Source organism: Macaca thibetana, chromosome 14, assembly GCF_024542745.1.
Source record: "Macaca thibetana thibetana isolate TM-01 chromosome 14, ASM2454274v1, whole genome shotgun sequence".
In the NCBI taxonomy this organism is placed as follows: Eukaryota; Metazoa; Chordata; class Mammalia; order Primates; family Cercopithecidae; genus Macaca; species Macaca thibetana.
This window is the reverse complement of record NC_065591.1, coordinates 13,923,687-13,946,271: the sequence shown is the minus strand read 5'-3', so window position 1 is coordinate 13,946,271 and position 22,585 is coordinate 13,923,687. Positions and strand designations below refer to the sequence as shown.

Below are 22,585 nucleotides of genomic sequence, written 5' to 3'. Positions count from 1 at the left end.
ATTGTCAGTTTTTGTTTTTGTTGCATTTGCTTTTGAGGGCTTAGTCATAAATTCTTTGCCTAGGCCAATGTCTAGAAGGGTATTTCCTCGAGTTTCTTCTAGGATTCTTGTAGCTTGAAGTCTTACATTTAAGTCTTTAATCCATTTTGAGTTAATTTTTGTATATGGTGAGAGGTAGGGATCCCGTTTTATTCTTCTGCATATGGCAGTAATATTTATTGAGTAGGATATCCTTCCCCATTGTTTATTCTGTTGACTTTGTCAAAGGTCAGTTGGTTGTAGGCTGTGGCTTTGTTTCAGGGATATTCTGTTTCATCGTTACCACCTTTTTAAAAGAAATCAGGTACTGTATATTAATAAGTCACCCAATTGACTGTTTCTTCTTAGCTGGTGCTAAATGACTATAACATGGGAATTATGGGCAAGAGAAACAAGAGAAGCAATGCTTGGAAAAAAATCCTTAAACTGTGTTTATGAATTGGGAATGTACGAGGAAAGAGTAGAAATCCTTAATCTGTGAGATAATGACAAATGGAAACAAGCTGGAAAATGTATTGGAAACATATTAAGAAATGGAAATAAGTCTTGGAAAATGGGTATTTTTATATATATGCACTCATATATATGATATATAAGCTTATATATGTATAAGATACATATATGATATACAAGCATATATATCACATATGATATATAAATACATAATATATATTTATATGTCACATGTATGATATGTTTACATATCATATATCATCACATAAATATTATATTAGTATATAATATATAATACATAACTATAATATTGTGTATTACATAGATATGTATTTGTATACATTTATATATAATAGGTGTATTTATTATACATAAACCTATATATAATACCTATCATATATTTTTAAATAATAGGTATATATACCTATTATTATATGTTATATATAAATATATATTATGGGTGTATATAATGGTATATTTTATACATATACATTTACACTATATGTTTAAAAAGATACATATTTTTAGACAGGAGCTGGCTCTGCAGCCCAGGCTAAAGTGCAGTGACGTGATCATGGCTCACTGCAGCCTTGACCTCTTGGGCTCAAGTATCAAGCAATTCTCTCACCTCAGCCTCTCAAGTAGCTGGCATGTGCCATGGGCATGTTCCACCATGACCGGCTAATTTATTTTTATTTTTATTTTTTGTAGAGATAGGGTTTCCCTATGTTGCCCAGGTTGGAGATGTATTTTATAAACAGAAGTTATGTGACTTCCTGCCCCAAGGTACTTAACTTCCTGCCCCAAAGTACTTAAGATGATATTCTTTTGCTGTATATTCTCACTTTAAGAAAATTACTTATGACAACTACCTTCATTTTTATAGTGTATGCCAATATAAGTACATTTTAAAGCATTTCCTTGGCTGGGTGTGGTGGCTTATGCTTATAATCCCAGCACTTTGAGAGGCCAAGGTGGGTGGATCACCTGAGGTCAGGAGTTCAAGACCAGCCTGGCTGACATGGTGAAACCCCATTTCTACTAAAAATACAAAAATCAGCCTGGCGTGGTGGTGGGCGCCTGTAATCCCAGCTACTTGAGAGGCTGAGGCGGAATTGTTTGAACCCGGAAGACAGAGGTTGCAGTGAACAAAGATCGCATCATTGTACTCCAGCTTGGGCGATGAACAAGACTCTATCTCAAAAATAAATAAATAAACAAACAAATAAATAAAGCACTTGTTCAAAACAGAATTACAACTTTCAAACCCATTTCCCCGTCTCTAGCTCTGCCAAATAGATGAACACACACACAATTAAGTCCTAGATAGGTAGCTAAAACAAGGTTTTTATTATATGAAACAAATCTGTGATTTCTCTCTCTTTGCTTCCTCCCTAGCCTTGTTTCTTCAATTTCTATTATTAAAGCAAACTCTACACACACACACACACACACACACACACACACACACACAGAGAGAAATCTCTTTGGTTGCCCAATTTATTGTTAAACAAGCAAAAATAATCTTTGTATAAAATAATGTTTTTTTTTTCCATTTTCCAGTTGCTCAATTATTATGTGTTGAATGGCTAAAACTTAGAAAACAGAGAGGCAAACAAAAAAACCCAATCACCAATAATTCTGCCACACAGAGATCACCACTGAAACACTCCAGCATGGATAATATTATAATGTGGTCGTGTACTTGCCTTCATTCACTTGGAGTTGCTTTCATTCACTTCGTTCACTCACTTCATTCATGTTCATCATGAACGTCTTTTCATGTTGGCAAGAATTTATCTTCAACATGAATTTTAGTAACTTTTAAGTATCCTATCATATGGATGCACCAGAGTTTGTCTATTGTCCTATTGTTGGACATCTAGATTGTTCTATTTTTTCCATATTATAAACATTATGTTATGTTATGAGAGAGCACTTTACTCACCACCCCTGAGATTTCCTTCTATTATAGTGACAGTCTTGGCCTTTTTCTGGGATAGAGAGATTTACCTAATAGATAAGTTTGAAATTAGGACCTGGGCCTGTGTGGCCCACACCTTCTTCTCCTAGGAGCCAGACTGTTATCGGAGAGCAGGTACTTGCTCTGAGATGCCCAGATGGGAGGCTTGTGCCTGGGCAGTTCAGTCTATCTGATTCTGGGATTCAGTTTTAGGAAGTGTATTGTGGCTGTACACCTAAGCTCTGGTCTATAATAGTTACAGCTGACCTTTTGATTCTTGTATATTTATGTGTCCTCATATATATATATATGTATAAATTTAAGAATTGGGATTTTTTTTGGCTGAAGGTGAGTATATTTTAGGCCTGTTTTTGTTTTTTTTTTTTTTGGAGATGGAGTTTTGTTCTTGTTCCCCAGGCTGGAGTGCAATGGTGTGATCTTGGTTCATTTAACCTCTGCCTCCTGGGTTCAAGTAGTTCTCTTCCCTCAGCCTCCCAAGTAAGTGGAATTACAGGCACATGCCACCATACCGAGCTAAGTTTTGTATTTTTAGTAGAGACGGGTTTTGCCATGATCAGGCTGGTCTCGAACTCCTGACCTCAGGTGATCCACCTTCCTTGGCCTCCCAAAGTGCTGGGATTACAGACAAGAACCACTATGCCCAGTCATTTTAGGTCTTTTGATACAAATTTTTATATTATTCTCTAGAAAGTTTGTACCAGTGTTGACTCCTACCGGCAGAGATTGGAGTTATATCTATCTTTGAAAGCTTAAATTTTTTCAAAGATCTATATCTATTTATCATATAAAATATATAATATGATAAATTATATATAATCGTAAAATATATTCAGTTATATATAATCATATAAAATATATAATATATTATGTATAATATATTGAATATAAGTTAACTTACATATTACATATGTAAATGATCTAAATATATATTTTAAATATGAATTTAACCAAAAAAATTGGAAATGGAAGGAAAGAGTTAAGACATAAAATCATTTACCAAGTTTTGAGCCATCTGGAAGTTTTATGTATTGATGGAGTTTTATATGTTGATGGAATTTTATATGTTGAAATGTTTGGCCATTTCATGTACACATGTATGTACATACTTGGGCATGTTTACGTTAGGCAATTTGAAAAGGAGTACTTGGTATAATATGAAAATACGACTTTAAGAAATATACCATTTGTAGGAATAGGGAGTGTGCTATTTAATTAATCAAGAAATCAGAATGATATCCAAAAATATCAGCTACTCTCCCTTTTCCCCTCACCTTAGGTTTAAACGATGATTGGCAGGCATTGTGTTGAGAAGCTGAAAATTTTATTTTCATGAGTCATAGATGTTGAGACTCCAATGAACTTTGCATATTTATTCTACATAGTGGTTTTCCATGTTTTTACCAGGAATATGGTAGCATCACAGGCATTCACTTTTTTGCATAGATTTAAAATGAACTGGAAAAAATTTCACCCATCCTTTGAAGATGTTTGATGGAAGCTGAACCCACCTCTTCCTTAGTACTGTGTGAAATTGGCTGTGATGTGCTCGTGGTTGAAGGGTATGTAGTCAGCAACCCCTGGAAATAAGCAGAGAATAATATGAGGCGACTGTGGTGCATGTAACCATCTCCATCCCCCAAGGGATGCAGTGAGCTAGATGCAGTGAACCCACTGAATTTTTTAAAGGAGTAAAATCATCCTAGAGAGAAATAGGCAGTTTGATTATGGAGAGAACATGAAATTGAGATTTAGGGTGTTCTTGTTTCCAGTCTCTGGTACCATTTCATGGAGTAAGTCTTCGGGTATACCCTTTAAGATGCACGAGCCTCTTTTTCCTCACATACAAGATTTTGTTAATAATATTTACTCTGAAGAGTTATTTTCAGAATTAGAAATAATGACTGCTGGGTGCCTAATACAGTACCTGACACAGAATAATTGTGCAATAAATGGTGGTTATTGCTAAAATGGCTTATTTAGGCCAAAATAAGGGCATTCAAGGGAGAACCTCAGGTTCATTTTTGAAGTTTTTGTAAGACATAAGAAAGAGCAGTGGGTTGAGAATTTTTGTCTTTCAGGACAGGAAAGATAGATGATGGCAATATCTGTTACCTTTCAGGTAGCCGGGCAACAGAAAGAATGACAGTTTCAGGCCTGCGTCTTTTTGTTTCTCAGAGGACTTTACCGTTCTTTCTCCAAGGGAAGAAAAGTAATTGGTAGACATGAGAATATGCCTGATTTAAGTTCCTGGGCAATTACTTTCTTTTTTTAAAAAAAATTTGGGGTATTTAAAAATTTTTAAATTTTTGTGGGTACATAATAGGTGTGTACATTTATGGGGTATGTGGGATATTTTGATCCAGACATTTCTTGAGATGAAGGTGATGGGAAAACTAATAATAATGATGATTAATATTTTTGAATATATGCCATGCAAAACACTGTACTTAATCATTCTAAGTATATTATTTCCAATCCTCACAATAACCCAAGAAATGATTAGTGCAATTTCCATTTTAAAGCTGTGCAAACTGGCTCACAGATTTACTACTAATGTACTGCAGCTATTAAATAAGAGAAGGAGCTTCTAACCAAGTCCTCTGTGACTCCAAGATCTTTATTATGTGCTTTGCTGCAATTCCACAAATTCTGACTGGCAAGATTTGTTACATACATGATAGACTCTAAGAAGAACACCTCCCCCACTGTAATATTGGATAATGAAGCATCTTTACCAACCTATGACCTTGGCTCTACTGTGACTTTGTTTGGCTTTATATGTCTCTGCATAGTGACAGTTAACATCAGGTTAACTAGGTAACATCATGCTTAGACAAAAACCATACACCAGTGCTCTTTAAATTGGAGAATATTTCAATATGTGTGCAAAAGCTTTAACCAATGTTAAGGTTTGGCTGAAGTCTGAGTTTTATTCTTCCCACTTTCTCCTAATTTTTTCAGGGGAAACATGCACCAACATCCACATACAGGCATTCCTCTCTTTGGAGATTTTTTAAAAAAGAAGGTGAAGCATGAATTTTGAGTGAAACTATTGTGCAAAGCACATTTGTACAATAGAGTTACAGGACTTTGGAAACCTGGGTTTGATTATCCACTTTTACGTTCTAGATGCATGCCTTGTACAAGACCCTTTAATGTCTCTTAAGACTTACTTTCCTTCTCTGTAAAAGGTATTACCACTGCCTACAGAATTAATCTCTTTCTCTAATGATTATATATATATAAAATAGATATTTGTATACATATAAGCAATCACTGTCTATAGAATTATTGTATATACACATATGATCTCATAATTATCAATTGATTAAATGAATGAATGAATAAATTAAATGAAAAATAATTAAGGAATGTAGCCTTCAAACTACGGAACATAGCACCTATGCCTTTTCTTCCCTCACCTTCATTCAAAGGTGTTATGCCACTAAGGAACTGCCAGTACGTCTTGTGATTAACATTTTCAGCGATATTGTTGATAGAAGAGACGACAAGGCCCCAAGATGTCATAGTGGTTTCAAATCTTAAAAAAAAAAGTTGTCTATGATTAACATCTCACTTTAGGTCAGGGAATAAGGGGTAAGATGAAGGGATGGAGACATTCAATTAATTAATTAGTTAATTAAGTTTTTAGAGACAAGGTGTCACTTTGTTACCCAGGCTAGTGGTGAGATCCTAGCTCATGGCAGCCTCGAAATCCTGGGCTCAAGCAATCCTCCCGCCAGGATAGAAACACTTTAAATGCTTCAGATAAATGCTTCAGACATTTTAAATGATATTCTCTTTTGAGCACGACTTTATCTGATAAAGTGATCAGATTATATCAAAAGAGAAAATGCTTTAACCAGTTTACTATTGATGGGCATTTAGGTTGATTCCATTTCTTTGCTATTGTGAATCATGCTGCAATGAACATAGATGGAGGCCATTTATCCTTAGCAAACTAACACAGGAACAGAAAACCAAATACTGCATGTTCTTACTTATAAGTGGGAGCAAAATGATGAGAACACATGAATACACAGAGGTGAACAACACATACTGGGGCCTATCAGAGGGTACGGGTTGGGAGGAGGGAGAGGATCAGGAGAAATAACTAATGGGTAGTAGAATTAATACCTGGGTGGTAAAATAATCTGTACAACAAACCCGCATGACACAGTTTACCTATGTAGCAAACCTGCAAATGTACCCAAAACTTAAAATGAAAGTTAAGTAAAAACAAAAGAAAATGGGCCAGGTGTGGTGGCTCATGCCTGTAATCCCAGCACTTTGAGAGGCTGAGGAGGGCAGATTGCTTGAGCCCAGAAGTTCGAGACCAGCCTTGGCAATATGGTGAAACCCCATCTCTAACAAAAATACAAAAATTAGCCAGTATCATAACCTGATCTCAAAATAAATAAATAAATAAATGAATTTTTAAAAAGCAAACATGCAAATGACTAATGAATATGAAATTACTTCACTTAGAATAAAATGAAATGAAAATGAATGGATTTTGAAAACACCTATTAATAATCAAATTTTAAAAATGTAAATTCCCCCAAATGAGTAAATAATTATATGAGTCATGGAATGAATATCCAAGATTAAATATTTGGAAGCTATGAAAATATTTGTCAATAATTTTCAGTAACACAGGAAACTACTTATGCAATAATGTTAAGTGAAAATATGAGATACAAATTTTACATGAAATATCTCTCTGTCCCATGTTATGATGGATCACATCTATTTGTAATATGCATGGAAAAAACACCTACAAAAGTTATAAAAAATATTAACAGCTGTGATATTATGTGTGGACTGTAGATGATTTTTCTTTTTTATGCTTTTTCCCTCAAAATTTCTGCTATATGTATTTATTACATTTATAATCAGAAAAAGAAAAATTAGGCAAAATTAAAGCTAAGCTCAGAGAAATAAAGTACAGTATATTCAGAGGGTTTTAAAATTAAATATTTCTGGGCCAGACACAGTGGCTTATGCCAGTAATCCTAGCACTTTGGGAGGCTGAGGTGGATGGCTCACTGGAGGTCAGGAGTTCAAGACCAGCCTGGCCAACATGCTGAAACCCCATCTCTACCAAAAATACAAAAATTAGCAGAGCGTGGTGGTGGGTGCCTATAATCCCAGCTACTCAGGAGGCTGAGGCAGGGGAGAATCACTTGAACCCAGGAGGCGAAGTTTGCAGTGAGCCGAGATTGCGCCATTGCACTCCAGCCTGGGTGACAAGAGCAAAACTCCATCTCAAAAAAAAAAAAAAAAAAAAAAATTAAATAGTTTTGTAGTGCAATTTTTATCCTGACCTGTCTATGGAAGTTAGGGAAGTTATGGATTCATGCAGTAAGCAGCAGACACAATGTGCTCAACAGAACCAGGTGGAATAGACCGCCACGTGGTATCACTCAGTTGTCAATTCCTTAGCCTTTGTCAGTATTCCTTCTTGATATCTTCCTGAAGAATTTGGATCATCTTTTCTTTGAAAATATCTGCTTTTTTCCTTTCCATGACTTGGCATTTTCCTCCTCTCCTCCTATAGCTTAGACTTCTCCATGTTTATTTATTGCTTCCTCTTTTTGCAAACTATAAATATTCCCTAAAAGTTAATTTTCTTATTATTAAGAAAATTAATTTAAAAATTAATTAATTTTTAATTAATTTTGTGATTTGTTTCTGTGATTTATTTCTGTATTTTCCCCTACCCTGACAGGGGCATGGAAAGAACATGAGCATCAGATTCAGTCCAACCTGGGTTCCACTCTCAACTCTTATTAGTTACGTGTTATGTGATCTTAGGAATATTGCTAACTTCTTTGGGCCTAAGGGTTCTATCTGTAAAATGAGAATAACTAAATATGTCTTATGGTTTTGCTGGGTGCATGTATCTGCTACCTACTACATGGATTCTTGACTTTGGTCATCACCTCTAAGAGATGACTGTCCAATTTTTTTCCCTGTCCTGACCTTTTTTCCTAGTACTTCCTCTATACCTCCAAAGCCTTTCTTTCTCCTTCCTTCCTTCTTTCCTTCCTTCCTTTCTTCTTTCCTTCCTTTCTTTTTTTGCTTTTTTTTTTTTTTTTTTTTGAGACAGAATCTCACTCTCTCTCCCAGGCTGGAGTGCAGTGGCACGATCTCGGCTCACTGCAACCTCCACCTACCAGTCTCAAGCAGTTTTCCCGTCTCAGCCTCCTGGGTAGCTGGGACCACAGGCACACACCACCATGCCTGGCTAATTTTTGTATTTTTAGTAGAGACAGGGTTTCGCCATGTTGGCCAGGCTGGTCTCGAACTCCTAACCTCAAGTGATCCACCTGCCTCAGCCTCTCAAAGTGCTGTAATTATAGGCGTGAGCCGCTGTGCCTGGACTATACCTCCAAAAGCCTTCTGATGTTCCTATTTCAAATGCCCACCATTAAACATATCTAAGGAATTTAATCCCTTTCTTTGAAAGATGTTCTTTCTTCTTGACCCTTTAATCAATAGTTTTGAAGCTTCTTTCTCTTGACCTCTATGTCCCATCACTCACAGAGCCTTGGTGTGGGTCTATGTATCCTAGAGGAAGTCATCGTCACTTCACAGCTCCATTATTGGAGTCATGTCCTATGTTTTAGCCTTGTCTCCAATTCTCACAACCTAAGCAACATTTTACAAAGTGGATTTTCTTACTCAAAAACTTGCTAAACAAAGTCCAATCTCCTGAACCTGGTATTTCAAGACTTTTACACTGTCACCCAACCTGGTGTGTCCACCTGGCCTATTCATTGGCCCCAAATTCCTTGCTCAGTGTTATTGCAAATGCTTTGTTTGGCCTCCCCTCCCCTCCTCTCCCCTCTCCTCCCCTCCCCTCCCCTCCCCTCCCTTTCTCTTCCTTTCCTTTCCTTTCCTTTTTTGTTTTCAGACAGAGTTTCGCTCTTGTTGTCCAGGCTGGAGTGCAATGGCGTGATCTTGGCTCACCGCAACCTCCACCTCCCGGGTTCAAGCTATTCTCTTGCCTCAGCCTCCCGAGTAGCTGGGATTACAGGCATGTGCCACTGAGCCCAGCCTGTTCTGGCCATTTCTTTTCCTGGACTTACCTCTTCCCATATCTTCCTAAATAGTACCTATTCTTTGTTGTTCAAAGCTACAAAGTCTCTTTCGCCTGTTCTACTCTGCAACGGACTTTTGAATCTCCTCTGAATTTTTGTTTTTAAAACTTCATCGTACATTGACTTGTATGATTTAAGTTTTCATGAGAGCCTTATCTATTTATTAGATTGTAAGCTGCTCAAGGGGTTATTAAATAAAAATCTGTTATCAAAAGGAAAAAAAATTAAGAAAACAGAGGATGGAGAAAAAATGGGAATTCAGATCAGGCCTGGAGAGAATGATGAATGACACTTGTAACACTCACTTGAACATAGGATTTTTGCGCTGTGCTTCTTCTAGGACAACAAGTAACACTGACCCACTTTTCACACTCACGTTGATGGTCTTGTTGAAGAGCAGCTCAACCCCCCTCAGCTGGTTATTTATGGTGTATATGACAGTGATGTTAGATGTGGAGGTGGGGCCAGGGCCAGGTTGGCTGGGTAGAGTTGGTTGTACCTCATGATCTGTGAAGGGCAAAGAGGCCACATTTGTCAAAGGTTATGGGGTTTGTGTTATAGGTTTAAAATCTCTGTTATTGGCAACTCGTCCCAGAAGACGTTTCAAGAAAGTAGTGAGTTTCATACCATTTAACAAAGTAGTTGGACCACTAGCATGGAGTTCCGGCAAAAACTCCATGGCCACCTTGCTAAGGTTGGGACATCACTGGGAAGCAACCTAAGGGGTTGAGTGAGTGTAGTAGTGTTTGGTAGGATTGGGATCAGTTTGCTTGATTTTGTCTCCACGTTCTGCATTGTGATAGACAAGAAACTTATTAATGTCTTCTTGTCTTAGGAAGTTCATGCAATGCAAGAGGAATGATGCTTTATGTTGGCATTTTATTAAAAAAAAAGAGTTCGAGGAATCCATATCAAACACTAGTAATCTTTGGAGTGGTAAGTTTTTATGCAAGACCTCCACTTTCTAAATGCATATTTCTGTAATGTTTGAATTTTAAGTGTCTTTCAATTGTATGCATAAACGGATAAAATAAAGATGTTTTTAATTAAAAGGTGGCATGCTAGGTTTCCACTCCATCTCATTGGTGTGTGGCATGCATCGAGCTTTCATAGTTAGATCTTTAAGGCTCAACTTAAACATGAATTCTGTTCTTCTCCGAAGCCGCCCAAACAAAATCAATAACTGGTCACGATTTTTCTTGTTTGCATTTGCACTGCATGGGGCTTTAACTTCTATTTCATCCTTACTTCGTTGTCCCAAATATTGTAGTTTTTGTTTACACATGCCTTCTGACTTTGCGAAAGGCAGATATGATAAGATATGCATAGTGTTTGATGGTACATGTGTCAAAGGAATAAATGAAGCTATATGTTATTTGATATTTGGGACCATGGAGCTTCTCCTACCTCTAGTATCCCACAAAATGCTTTGCACATAGTAGGAGCTGCATATATATATGCTGAATGAAGTAGATATGGGGCAGAGTTCTGAGTGCAAGAAGGTATGTCTGTGTGCTAGCACACACTGTTAAGGACTGGGAGTCAGATGAGGTCTGTCCACATGGGAATAATGGACATTACAAGCCTATATGCCACTTAACATTGATCCGCATGTCATTTCTGGCATAAGTTGCTGCTTTATGACATAAGAAGAGGTGGATGTCTTACCAGGGCTACAAGTGACCTGGGGCACATCTAGGTATGTCTTGCCTTTCAGGGAAGGGAGGATTTGAGCAATGGACATGGGGTTGTGGAATTTCCCCTGCTTAATCTCATCGAGTATCATATCCATAGTCTTCATGCAGTTCCATTCCTTTTTAGGTGGCTGAGGTGTTACAGAGAGAGCCTGGGAAGGAAGAGAGAAAGAGAGAGAGAAAGAAAGAGGAATTAGGCATAGCTGAGAGTTGGCTCTTACATGTCTTAATAGACAAACTTGATCACTAATCATTGTGATCACGTTGTCACCCAGAATGCAAAGGCAGTGCTATGTAAGGTTTGGAACACATTTGTCTTCAATGCTATGTCCCCACCACTTAGCACAGTGTCTGTCAGACAGCAGACACAGAACTGTTCAATGATTAGATCCAGGGAACACTATTAGACAGTCATATTTACGAACGATTCCTGAATGTAGAGTGAGGGTGAGAGCTGGGCTCCAGAGGGAGCTTTAGTCTAGGACAAGCTGGACTCCAGAGGGAGCTTTAGTCTAGGACAATCTAGCCACATAAATGGAGTAGACCTCTTGTTTTATGTTGTCATGTGCCCTCTTTGGTGGACTTTTCCCTCACTTTGTGCTTGTGTCAGGACTGTCAGAGGCTCCACAACCCTGGCCCAGGACGGACTCATGACCGGGGCTGGGCTGATGGTGGTGCACCATCCCCTTGATGACAGTGATTGGTGGACACATGTACTAATCAGAGTCATTCCCTGACATACAGACATTGGGAGACCGAATGATTTTTTTTTTTTTTTCCCTCTGCTAAGATTATTCAACTGGAACCATGCAAGTAAACAGTAAGCTGCTAGTGACCATCTTTCTCAGTCACTTTGAAGAAGCCCTGAAGCAGGAAAGAATGAGGAAAATCAGGGCTGGACGATGAAAAAAGAGTGGCCCCTAATATCATGATTTGAGCCCTTTATTCTGGTTATTCCTGAAACCACCTAATTCAGCCCTGGACTTCCCAGTGTATGTGAATAGTAAATCCTCATTTTTTTTTTCTTGAGCTAAAAGGATTTGGGTTTCTGCTACTTGCAAAATGAGTCTTGAGTAATACACCAAGCCATTCAGCCATTTGCCTATTTTGCTGCATTATCTATCGCATGAATAAAATAGAAATAATAACTTCTGTCTATTGTTGGGGGCGTCATTTGAGGTTCCAAGGGGCTAATGTATAAAAGCATTTCGTGATGTGTGATGTGGAAGCTGTCATTCCCACCTCCCTTCCTTTACAGTGCTGATTATGGCCACCAGAGCATGTTAATAGGCTGAGATTGTTGATGACAGAATATTTTAGATTAGAAAAATGTTATATTAGACACCTATTGATTCCAGATTTCTGGATGCTCCAGATAGAGGCAGTAAACTCCAGATAGAGGCAGTAAAAAGGGTAGGGAAAGATTATATATTCTGACAAGAAATCCACATGGCTTGTGGTATTTGGATGTATACACGGTCCTGCCTTTTGATAGGAAAAGCTTTAATTCCCAGGTCCAGCTTATCAGAGTGTACTTAGCAGGTGATAAAATCCAAACAGAATTCACAAACCAAGTTAGCAAAAGTGAACACTTCCCTGTCTAGTGCTAAATTGAAGCAAGGTTATTTTTAGTGAGTCACACACACACACATAAATCCCCAAACCATCTTTTATATCTCTTCCAGACTGCCTTTTTCTTTCCAAAAAGCTTCTAGACCAGAGCACTGGAAATGCTCTTGTAAAATTCAGCCATGGCAAAAACAGGGTTTTGTTCTATGACAAAGTCTCCTTGACCGTGACATATAAGTGAGCTTAATTTTTATTAGTCACTTCTATACGTGGTCCATTGAAGTGCAAATTTTGTTTTTGCTCTTACGTTTAACATGAACGAATTCTTAGGCTGCTTATATCCTTTTCTAATTTTTAATGTATGAAATCTCAATACTAGTCTCTGTTGTTTTCCCCAGGAGACAATTTCTTTCTAATAGTCCCCAACTATGTTAGATTTAGGGCTGGCATCATCATGCCATGATTCTCCCTTTCCTGGGCTTTCTGAGTTGAAGAGTCCCTGGTCCTATTAATCCCCATAGGACATTTTGAGACATTGGAGCTCAGAGTTCTTGGTTGGGATTAGAGGATTCAGCCACAGATGGCTGCTAGTTTTTGATTGTAGTTGGTTACTTCTGCCCACTATCATTGGTGCATCTGTCTTCTGTAGAGGATGCTGCCCTAATCAACTAGGGTAGGGTGGGTTGTTGGATTTGGAACTATTAACACCAAGAACATCTTACAGAATCCAAGCCTGGGAATGTATGCTATTAAAGCATAGAATTGAGTATGGACTTGGCTGCCAGATAGATCTGCTTTACCATTTACTATGGGTTTTTGTGAGGCTGGGTCAATGTTAGGTTATTTTCCTTAATCATTTTGAGTATAAACTTGATATTTTTAGATCAAGGTAAAACACTGGGCCGGGCGCGGTGGCTTACGCCTGTAATCCCAGCACTTTGGGAGGCTGAGGCGGGCGGATCACGAGGTCAGGAGATCGAGACCATCCTGGTTAACACAGTGAAACCCCGTCTCTACTAAAAATACAAAAAATTAGCCAGGCGTGGTGGCGGGCGCCTGTAGTCCCAGCTACTCAGGAGGCTGAGGCAGGAGAATGGCGTGAATCCAGGAGGTGGAGCTTGCAGTGAGCTGAGATCGCGCCACTGTACTCTAGCCTGGGTGACAGTGCGAGACTCCTTCTCAAAAAATAAAAATAAAAAATAAAAAATAAAATGAAAATAAAAATTAAAAAATAAAAAAATAAAAAAACACTGAAAAAGAACACTTGGCTGGTAACATTGCATCAGAAAATTCTATATTTTTAGAGGGCGTGCTTTAATATTCTTATTATTTATACATCAAAATTGCAATAGTCTATAATTATTACAAAAAAAACTGATCATTACTAATAATAAATTAATATATTTCTTGATTTATTTGTTTCATTTTTTTTCCCAAGGAAGAGAAACGAGTTCATACAGATTTGTTTTCACACTTTACATAAGAGGTAGGGAGGAATTAACACTTACCTGCATTTTACCGGTAGAGAAACTGAGGCCCACGCACCACAAAGAATATATCTCAGGTCATACTAGCTGGTTTTTCACAGAGATGTTAGCAGAAGCCTGGCTTCTTGATTCTGCAATCCAGGCTTATTGGCAGGAACCCAACCAAGAACATCCAGCACATGTTTACCTGCATGGCGAGGCCAGTACTGTAGATGTCTCCAATGATGCCATTATCTTTGATCTTCGTGCTGATATTCTCCACAATAGCCTTTAGTACCTGACCAAACAGGGCTCTGTAACCTTCCTCTGAACCTACAGGGATCTTGTTGTACATGCAGGTCAGAGCCAACGTTGCCATTGCTCCTGTGTCTGTGAATGACAGAGGGGATAAGATCACCATAGTCACCATCACAGAAATATGAACAGCTAGCATTTATTGTGTGCTTATTGTATTCTGGCTCCATGATTTTATTTGCTCCTCAGAACAACCTGTGAAATAGTACCTGTAATCATTTAAAGGGAGATGATCCTTTTAAGAGACAAAAAATGGAGGCTCAGAAAAATTAATTGCCCAAGGCCACACAGTCAGTAAGTGCAAGGCCAAGATCTTAACCCAGATCAATACAACTCAACAGCTCATGCTTATAATTAATATAGACAGGCAGTACGTTCAATCATACAGCTCTTGTGCCAGAAAAGACAGATGCAGTCTCTATTTTAAACTCCTTTAGCATTTGTTGTTTATATATCTGTTTTACAATCTTGATGCTCTCTTTTATTTTTATTTTTTGTTACTGTGCTCTGTGAACTCTTAGATGATGGGAATTTTGCATCCACCAAAGCACCCCACAAAGGGACTTTTTCTTGTTTGCATGCAATAAACATGTGGAACAAATGAGCAAGTTCTGGGATGGCAAGACTAGAAGAAATAAAAGACTTGCCAGATATCATCTTTTATTTCATTGATCTTCCCCTCCTCACCTTAATCTCCATTTGGAAGTTGCATAACTTCATTAAGGGTGATAGTGTTATTGACAACCAGAAGGAAATAAGTCCATACTTTTGGAGGCAGAGATGCCCCAGAAATGTGTGAGGTCCCGGATGTGAAAGGGAGACCAGTCTGTTCTTGACCCCCAGGGAGGATCCTAGAGCAATGGTTCACCTGTTTGTCTGACAGGAACTGAAACAAGAGAGGCTGCTGATGGGGCGTGTGTAAGGGAGTGAAAACCTGAGACAATACTATTGCTTAGAGAGTTGGCAGAGGAGAAGAGGTGACCATGAATGTGGGCTGTGACAGTGGCCCCAATAGAGAAGGATCATTATCCATAGAAGGGGACAGAAGGAGGACATGATGTCGTAGAGGGAAAAGCGTTCACTCACAAGCAGCCATATGCTTGCAGAAGAAAGACGCAACGTGGTCCCCGAGTTTCCATGAAGGGAAACATCGTGAGTTAGGGTTCCAAGAGTAGCTGTTTAATGGAGAGAGGATATTTGGATGTACTGAGGAGAAGCATCGAAAAGAATGGAGTGTGAGAGCATCAGTAGTGATTAAAGAGGAGATGCAGAGGAGAAGTGAAGCAAGACATTAGTATTTAATTTGGGAAGAACTTCTGACTTGAATGACATGACTATTGTTCCCAGCAGAGATTCTGTAGCTGCCAGACATATCAAGTATTATCTAGTGTCCTTGTTTCTACATAATGCTCCCTCGCCTTCCTTCATGTACTCCTCAATTCACCTGCCCAACAAACTTCTGGTAAGTATCTCCCATCCACAGGCACATTCACGTCCTTAGCTCCTCCTCCATGGAATGCTCTCCTTTTCCACTTCCCTGTGCCAGCTCCACCATTCAGTGCACAATGCCTCTGATGTACCCAGCTCAGAGTACTGGTGACCTACTCACCTACATTGAAGGGAGAGGAGTTGGCCAGCAGGGTCTTGGCAAAGCGGACAGCTATCGGCAAGGTCGCCTCAGAGTTCTTCTGGCACAGTGCCAAGATCGCTAGACTGGGCCCATAGAAGGCTGATGCTTCAGCATTGGGGCCTTCAAAAGGGACAGAGAACCTTCATCAGACTCACACTCAACACAATGAGGACATTTGCAAACAAGGAAAAGCCAAGCCTTTGAAAAGGAAATTGCTAGAAAACCTGCCCCCAAAGAGAGACACAGCATAGGCAAAGAGCAACTACAGTGTTTATCAAAAGAATGTCATCAGGCATCTGCAAAGAACAAAAGGGATGACTCTGTCTTCAGACAGGTGATGACTCAACAAGCTTGTATCCTTGGGATCATGACCTTTTCTAGTTCATTTTGGATTGGAAATGAATCTTTCCATTGTGTGATTATCAGAAGGACCAGAGTGAAGGATGCATTGTGTCTCTTCCCTAACTTTCCTTTCTCTTCACCCCCACCCTTTTCCTGTCTGGGTTTAAAGTTCTTGGGAAAAACCATGTGCCTGACTTTCTTCTCCCTTCCAGTGAGGTCTTACTGGAAGGTGCCCAATTCTCCATTTGTCTTTGTAGAATGGATACTTTATCCCCAGGGTCTCGGCAGGAGGAGGTGAGGGCCATGATGGTGAGGCCAAGCTGCCCAATGGTTAGATCTGCAGAGAAGAGAACACAACAGTTAGACCGAGGCATCCTCAGGGGACAGCTCTCCAGGAGCCAGTGATGAGGTCTCTACTTTTTATCCAGAGCATTTTGACTTTTTAATAATACGAGCAGTTTTTTGATCTGTCTTTCCAAAGAAAAAAATATGGAAGAATACATAAGGGAATATTTAATATAGTGGCCTCTGTGTAACTTGATGACTCTAGTATTTGCTATTTGAGAATCCCTGGTGTTTGATTAGAAAAGCAGCAAAATACTCATCTAGATTTATATACAGAAATTTGCAGTTACAAAATAATTTAAACTTTATCTACCTTGAGCCTCCACGCAACTCCTGGGAGATAGGCAGAACAGAGATTTTATCATTATTGTCATTGCTATTAGCAGTAGTAGGGTTATTGCTATTAAAATCATCTGGAAGGTGAGGCTGAGCAATATCCTGTGACTTGTCTCAGATCCCAGAGTTATAAAGTGGCAGAGCTGGAACTGGAAGGCTGCTCTTTCGACATCTAGTCCAGAGCTCTCTCTGCTTTACTGACCTCCTCCATGAATGCTCTGACTTCACATGTGTTTCGTTCCAGTTCCCTTCCAGGTATGTAGGGAAAAGTGTTTGGGTGGTTTATGTACAATCAGATGCCGCAGTCGGGTGGGAAGGACACTGAGTTGGGATCTGGAGGTGGTGTGTGATGTGTGAGATTCAGGGAGAGTGCGAGCGGCTCAGATGTCTCACCGTTGGTGTCGCTGGACATGAGCTGGTAAGTCAGGAGTTTCTGGGCCTTCAAATTGTAGGCTCCAGCCAGATTCATGGCAATCAGGATGCTGGGGTTTGGGTAGGCTGATGAAGTCACTGAGTTCTCCATGAGTACTTGTATGCCATTGACCAAGGGCTCCTGGGCTGAGGGAACCGCTGAGAAGAGGAAAGCCATTTACTCACCTTCTAACCCTCATTCCTTCTCAAAAACATTATTCCTGTGTCTTTCATGCTTTTTTTTTTTTTTTTTAGACAGTTTCTCTCTTGTCGCCCAGGCTAGAGTGCAATGGTGTGATCTCGGCTCACTGCAACCTCCACCTCTCCTGCCTCAGCTTCCCAGGTAGCTGGGATTACAGGTGCCCACCATCATGCCTGGCTAATTTTTGTATTTTTAGTAGAGACAGGGTTTCACCATGTTGACCAGGGTGGTCTCGAACTTCTGACCTCAGGTAATCCACCCTTCTTGGCCTCCCAAAGTGCTGGGATTACAGGCGTGAGCCACCTCGCCTGGCCGTCTTTGGTGCCTTTTAGGAGAACACTTGGTTAGCACTGGTATCCTAAGTGACTAAAGAGAAATGGAGAAAATGGTGAGATTTTACTTTTGAGGACAATTAGTTTCTTCATCTTCTCAAATAATCCATGTCCTTAAGAAAGTGATTTTTAAATTTAGTAACTTCAAGCAATATGGCTCATGACATTTCTCACAGTTTCTATCACTTTCCTGGAAATCACTGATTTCCTTGCATTCATTTTTTTCCTCACTCTTTCATGAAGAATATTAAAGATTTGGGATATAATTTATCCTTAGTGAGTACCAAAGTCTTTTACTAGTATGTAGTGGTGTCTGGTCACAATAGCCACTGAATGTCTGTCTTTGTACCATCAACCATTATTCCTGCAGTAGTACTTTCATCTCTATTATTTTTATTTATTTATTTTTTGAGACAGGGTGTTGCTGTGTCATCTAGGCTGGAGTGCAGTGGTGTGATCATAGCTCACTGCAGGCTCGACCTCCTGGGCTCAAGTGATTCTCCTACCTCAGGTTTCTGAGTAGCTGGGACCACAGGTGCATGCCACTGCACCCAGCTAATTTTTTTCTAAGATTTTTTTTTTGGTAGAGATTGAGTCTCACCGTGTTGCCCAGACTGGTCTTGAACACTTGGGCTCAAGCAATCCTCCTGCCTTAATCTCCCAAAGTGCTGGGATTACAGGTGTGAGCCACTGCACCTGGCCCCATCTCTCTTAATCAAAAACGTATAGACTTGCCTCTCAAAGAACTTATGCTGTTAAGTCAAGAAAGATGAACAGCACACAATCACACTCGGACTTATCCATTTTGGAATTCCAATAGTGATTGCTATTTTCAACCACTTTCTCATCAGCAGAGCTCAGTGTCAGAGGTCACAACCCCTCCCTAGGGCAACTGCTTCCCTGACCTCCTTGAAAAAACATCATACTCACAGCATGAACTCCGGGACTGGGTACTAGTCCCAGCCGTAGCCCAGAGAAGGCTCAGGAGGTAGAGGGCAAACCAGGCCATCTCACTCTCCTGTCCACGTCTCTCATTCACAGGTACTGCGATTTGCGAGTGGAATATTTCTTTACCTTCTCTTATATGTGCTTCCCTTTGTTAAATAATCTGCTCCCCAACCCAGCCTCTCCTAACTGCCCCTGTGCTGACCTCTCCTTTCCTGATACAAGTAAGTAAATTTTCATCTGCTTATCTAAGTTTACCGACTATAGACCCTCCAAGGTGTCTGAAGGTGACTTCTAGGTTACACAGTCATATGAGAAACCTGGGGCTGGGTATATAGTGAAAGCAGTGTTGAGAAAATGTCCTTTACCAAAGTCTTGGGTCAGACATCAGGAAGTTTGGATAATGTGCTAATATCAACAAGACTTCTTCTAGCCCTTATTGTATCCAATCAGTCACCAGGCTGCTTTTTAGTAACTACTTCACTGGGATTTAGGCCATTCATAGACATCAGCTCATTTTGTGATCCTGGGCACCTGCTTTACAACACGCCCTTTTAGGCTCTCAGGCAGGCATCTGCCAGGTGACATCTGGCTTTATGAAATTAATGATGTCTACCTGGACCTGGATTCTAGCCTAGACTCTTTGATGTTGTTTGACTTTAGGGAAGAAATGGACCTCGGTTTCCCAGAAATGGTTTTGTTTGAGTTCTCTTTCCTTATCTGGAGATAAGAGCCGTCTCAAGCACCCAAAGCTTTCAGATATTATCTTTTAAAGTAAGTAATTAGAAAATGTGAGATCCATTAAGTATACATATTTCAGATGTGTAGCTATATTATAATGCAAATTATACTTCTTTATAAGAGGGAACTGAAAATGGTATCTTGAAATTATAAAGAAAGGAGCCTTTTTTTTTTTTCCCCCGGATGTAAAGTAGCTCATTTTAAGGGGAAATTCTGCAGTGGCGCCCATCTTAGCATAAAAGTCAAAGCCCTTTTCATGACCTACAAGGCCGTAGAAGATCTGGCTTCTGGTTTCCTTTCTGACCTCAGCTCTAGGCGTTTTCTCCTTTGCTCACACTGCTTCCGTCACACAGAACTTCTTGTGTCCCTTGAACACATCAGCTACCTTTGCACGGGGCGTCCCCTCAGCCCGGGACCCCTTTTCTTTTAAATAGCCTCCTGGTGGCTTCCTCACATCCTTCACGTCTCTGCTCAGAGCTAAGCTTTTAGAGAGGCCTTCTCAGGACATCCTACATAAGATCCTGCATCCTCCCCTCCACTGACACCCATCATGCCCCTCGCCTGCTATAACTCATCGCCCGCTGTCGCACTATGTGTGTGGTTGTTTATCGTTTGTTTATCTCCCTACTAGAATGTCTGCTCCACGAGGGAGGGGCTTTGTCTCTGGCTCACTGCTCTATCCTTAGCCCTTACAACACAAACCAACTCACAGCAGAAATAAAATACTTTTTGAATGAGTGAATTAATGAGCAAATGTAAGATGTGGGTAATAAAGCAGTTTTTTTCCCCCTTGGGAAACATGGTGAGTTTTGTGAGATGAGAGCACGGGGTACGTATTGGGGTATGCTGGACAACTTCTAACACGGCCTGTGTTTTCACCTCCCGGTGTTCATGCCTTGTGTAGCCCTCTTCCCTAGAGTGTGGGCTGGCCTGGGGCCACATTCTATTATAATGAATATAATGCGGCAAAGGTGATGGGATGTGTTTGTGAAAGACCGATTTCCCTCTTGCTTGCCTTCTCTCTCTGGCCCTTCCTGTTCTCATGAAGGCAGCTGCCAAGTGTGAGCTGCCTTATGGAGAAGCCCACGTATGGCCCCTGAGAGCAGCCTCCCGCCGATGTCCAGGGAGGAAAGAATCCTTCCCCAGTGAGCTTTGCGATGAAGGCAGCCCCAGCTGACATCTTGATTGCAGCCCTGGGAGAGACCCTCCTAAGCCAGAGGACCCAGGTAAACCCTCCCTGGATTCTTGACCCACAGAAACTGTGGGATAATAAAGTTGTCTTAGGCCCCTAAGTTTTAGAGTAACTTGTTATGTAGCAATATATATCCCATACATGGTATATGGTGGAAGACAAGGCTGGAAAAACAGTTCGCATCTACTTGGTGGAGAGCCTCGCATGCTGTGTAAAGGAGTAGGAGGCAGAAAAATGCCACTGCCCGGACACCGTCAAATGCCCATGCCCTAATCCCTGGAACCTGTGAACATGTTACGTGGGTTATACGACCAGGAAGAATTAAAGATGCACATGGAATTAAGGTGGCTAATGAGCTGACTTTAAGAGAGGAAGATTAGCTTGGATCATCTGGTTGGGCCCAGTGTCATCACAGAGGTCCTTGTTAGTGGCAGAGGAAGGCAAGAGCATTAGTCAGAAAAGCAAATGTGATGTTGGAGGCAGAAGTCAGAATGATGCAATTGCTGGCTGTGAAGGTGGACAGGGGCCATGAGCCATGCAACGTGGGCAGCCTCCAGAAGCTGGAAAAGGCAAGGAAACGGATTCTTCTTTACAAGCTCTGTTACTAGGGCAGCCCTAAGGAAATAGCTGGGAAGGCTCCTTATTTTCTTAAACGGTTGTTTCCCCTCAGCCTTTTTATCTACAGGGGCCACTGCTTAAAGAGTTCTAGATCACCCACGATGCTGCAGGAGCTCCATGATCCCTTGCCAAATACCAGAGGAAGATAAGACCTGCACGAGACCGGTGCAAACCAGGACCGGCAACCCCTAGTTACTTTTAGATCATTAACATATCATTATAATACTAGATTCCTCTCCCTTAAAAGAGAATTGCTGCCATTTTGTGTACATGCGAGGTATGAAGAAGTATGCCTGGGGACTGCGCCTGCGTGTTTGGAACTCCACCCTCGGCCTGCTTACATACCTCCCTGCCCCGTGTCTAACTCTTGAAAATTCCCCTGCTTCCCATTGCTTAAGGAGAAGGTGCCTTTAGAGCGAGAGCTCCCCTTCTCCATTCCCTGACTGGTGAATACAACCTGATTGCGTTTGTCCAATTGCATGTTCCTTCTTTGTGACCCGAAGTAGGGAAAGAACTTGCTTTACTGGTGCCACCTCTAGGAGCACAGCTCTTTCGATACCTTGATTTTAGCCTGGTGAGACTCTGGCCTCCAGAACTGTGAGATGATACATTTGTCTTAAGTAACAAAATTTGTGGTAATCTGTTGCAGCAACAATAAGAATCTAATGCAGGATTATGAGTCCAGTATAGTGCTGACTTTGGGTTCCAGAGCCTGCTGCTGATCCTCCTGAGATGATCCACACACCCTTGGCCTGCCAGCCCTTTAACCACTCACTTCCTTGTATTATAAATTACCATTTACAACCAGGGCTGCTGCAAGACTGATCATGACACAATTGTTGCAGTTAGTAAATGATTCCCAGAA

At 40.4% G+C, this 22,585-nt stretch overlaps 2 protein-coding genes across 2 annotated transcripts in view; both read right to left on the bottom strand.

Annotated features, from left to right (window-relative positions):
- MRPL16 (mitochondrial ribosomal protein L16) overlaps positions 1-22,585 on the bottom strand; it is a 129,324-nt gene that overhangs the window by 13,556 nt on the left and 93,183 nt on the right. The window lies entirely within an intron of this gene.
- Positions 3,781-19,233, bottom strand: CBLIF (cobalamin binding intrinsic factor). Its single transcript, XM_050757076.1, has 9 exons — positions 19,155-19,233; positions 17,673-17,849; positions 16,822-16,935; positions 16,236-16,376; positions 14,520-14,701; positions 11,251-11,428; positions 9,888-10,089; positions 5,899-6,017; positions 3,781-4,053 (listed from the first exon to the last, which is right to left on the bottom strand). Exons 1-9 carry the CDS (start codon positions 19,231-19,233, stop codon positions 3,992-3,994), a joined length of 1,254 nt encoding a protein of 417 aa, XP_050613033.1. The 3' UTR covers positions 3,781-3,991.

Bases quoted from the DNA above. Each gene is read 5' to 3' on its own strand.
- CBLIF (XM_050757076.1), bottom strand. From the start codon at position 19,233: ATGGCCTGGTTTGCCCTCTACCTCCTGAGCCTTCTCTGGGCTACGGCT. The intron at 16,377-16,821 runs GTAAGACCTCAC...TCCCTTTTGAAG, and splicing joins GGAGAATTGGGCACCTTCCA to GCCCCAATGCTGAAGCATCA. The intron at 14,702-16,235 runs GTGAGTAGGTCA...TGTCATTCACAG, and splicing joins CTCCTCTCCCTTCAATGTAG to ACACAGGAGCAATGGCAACG.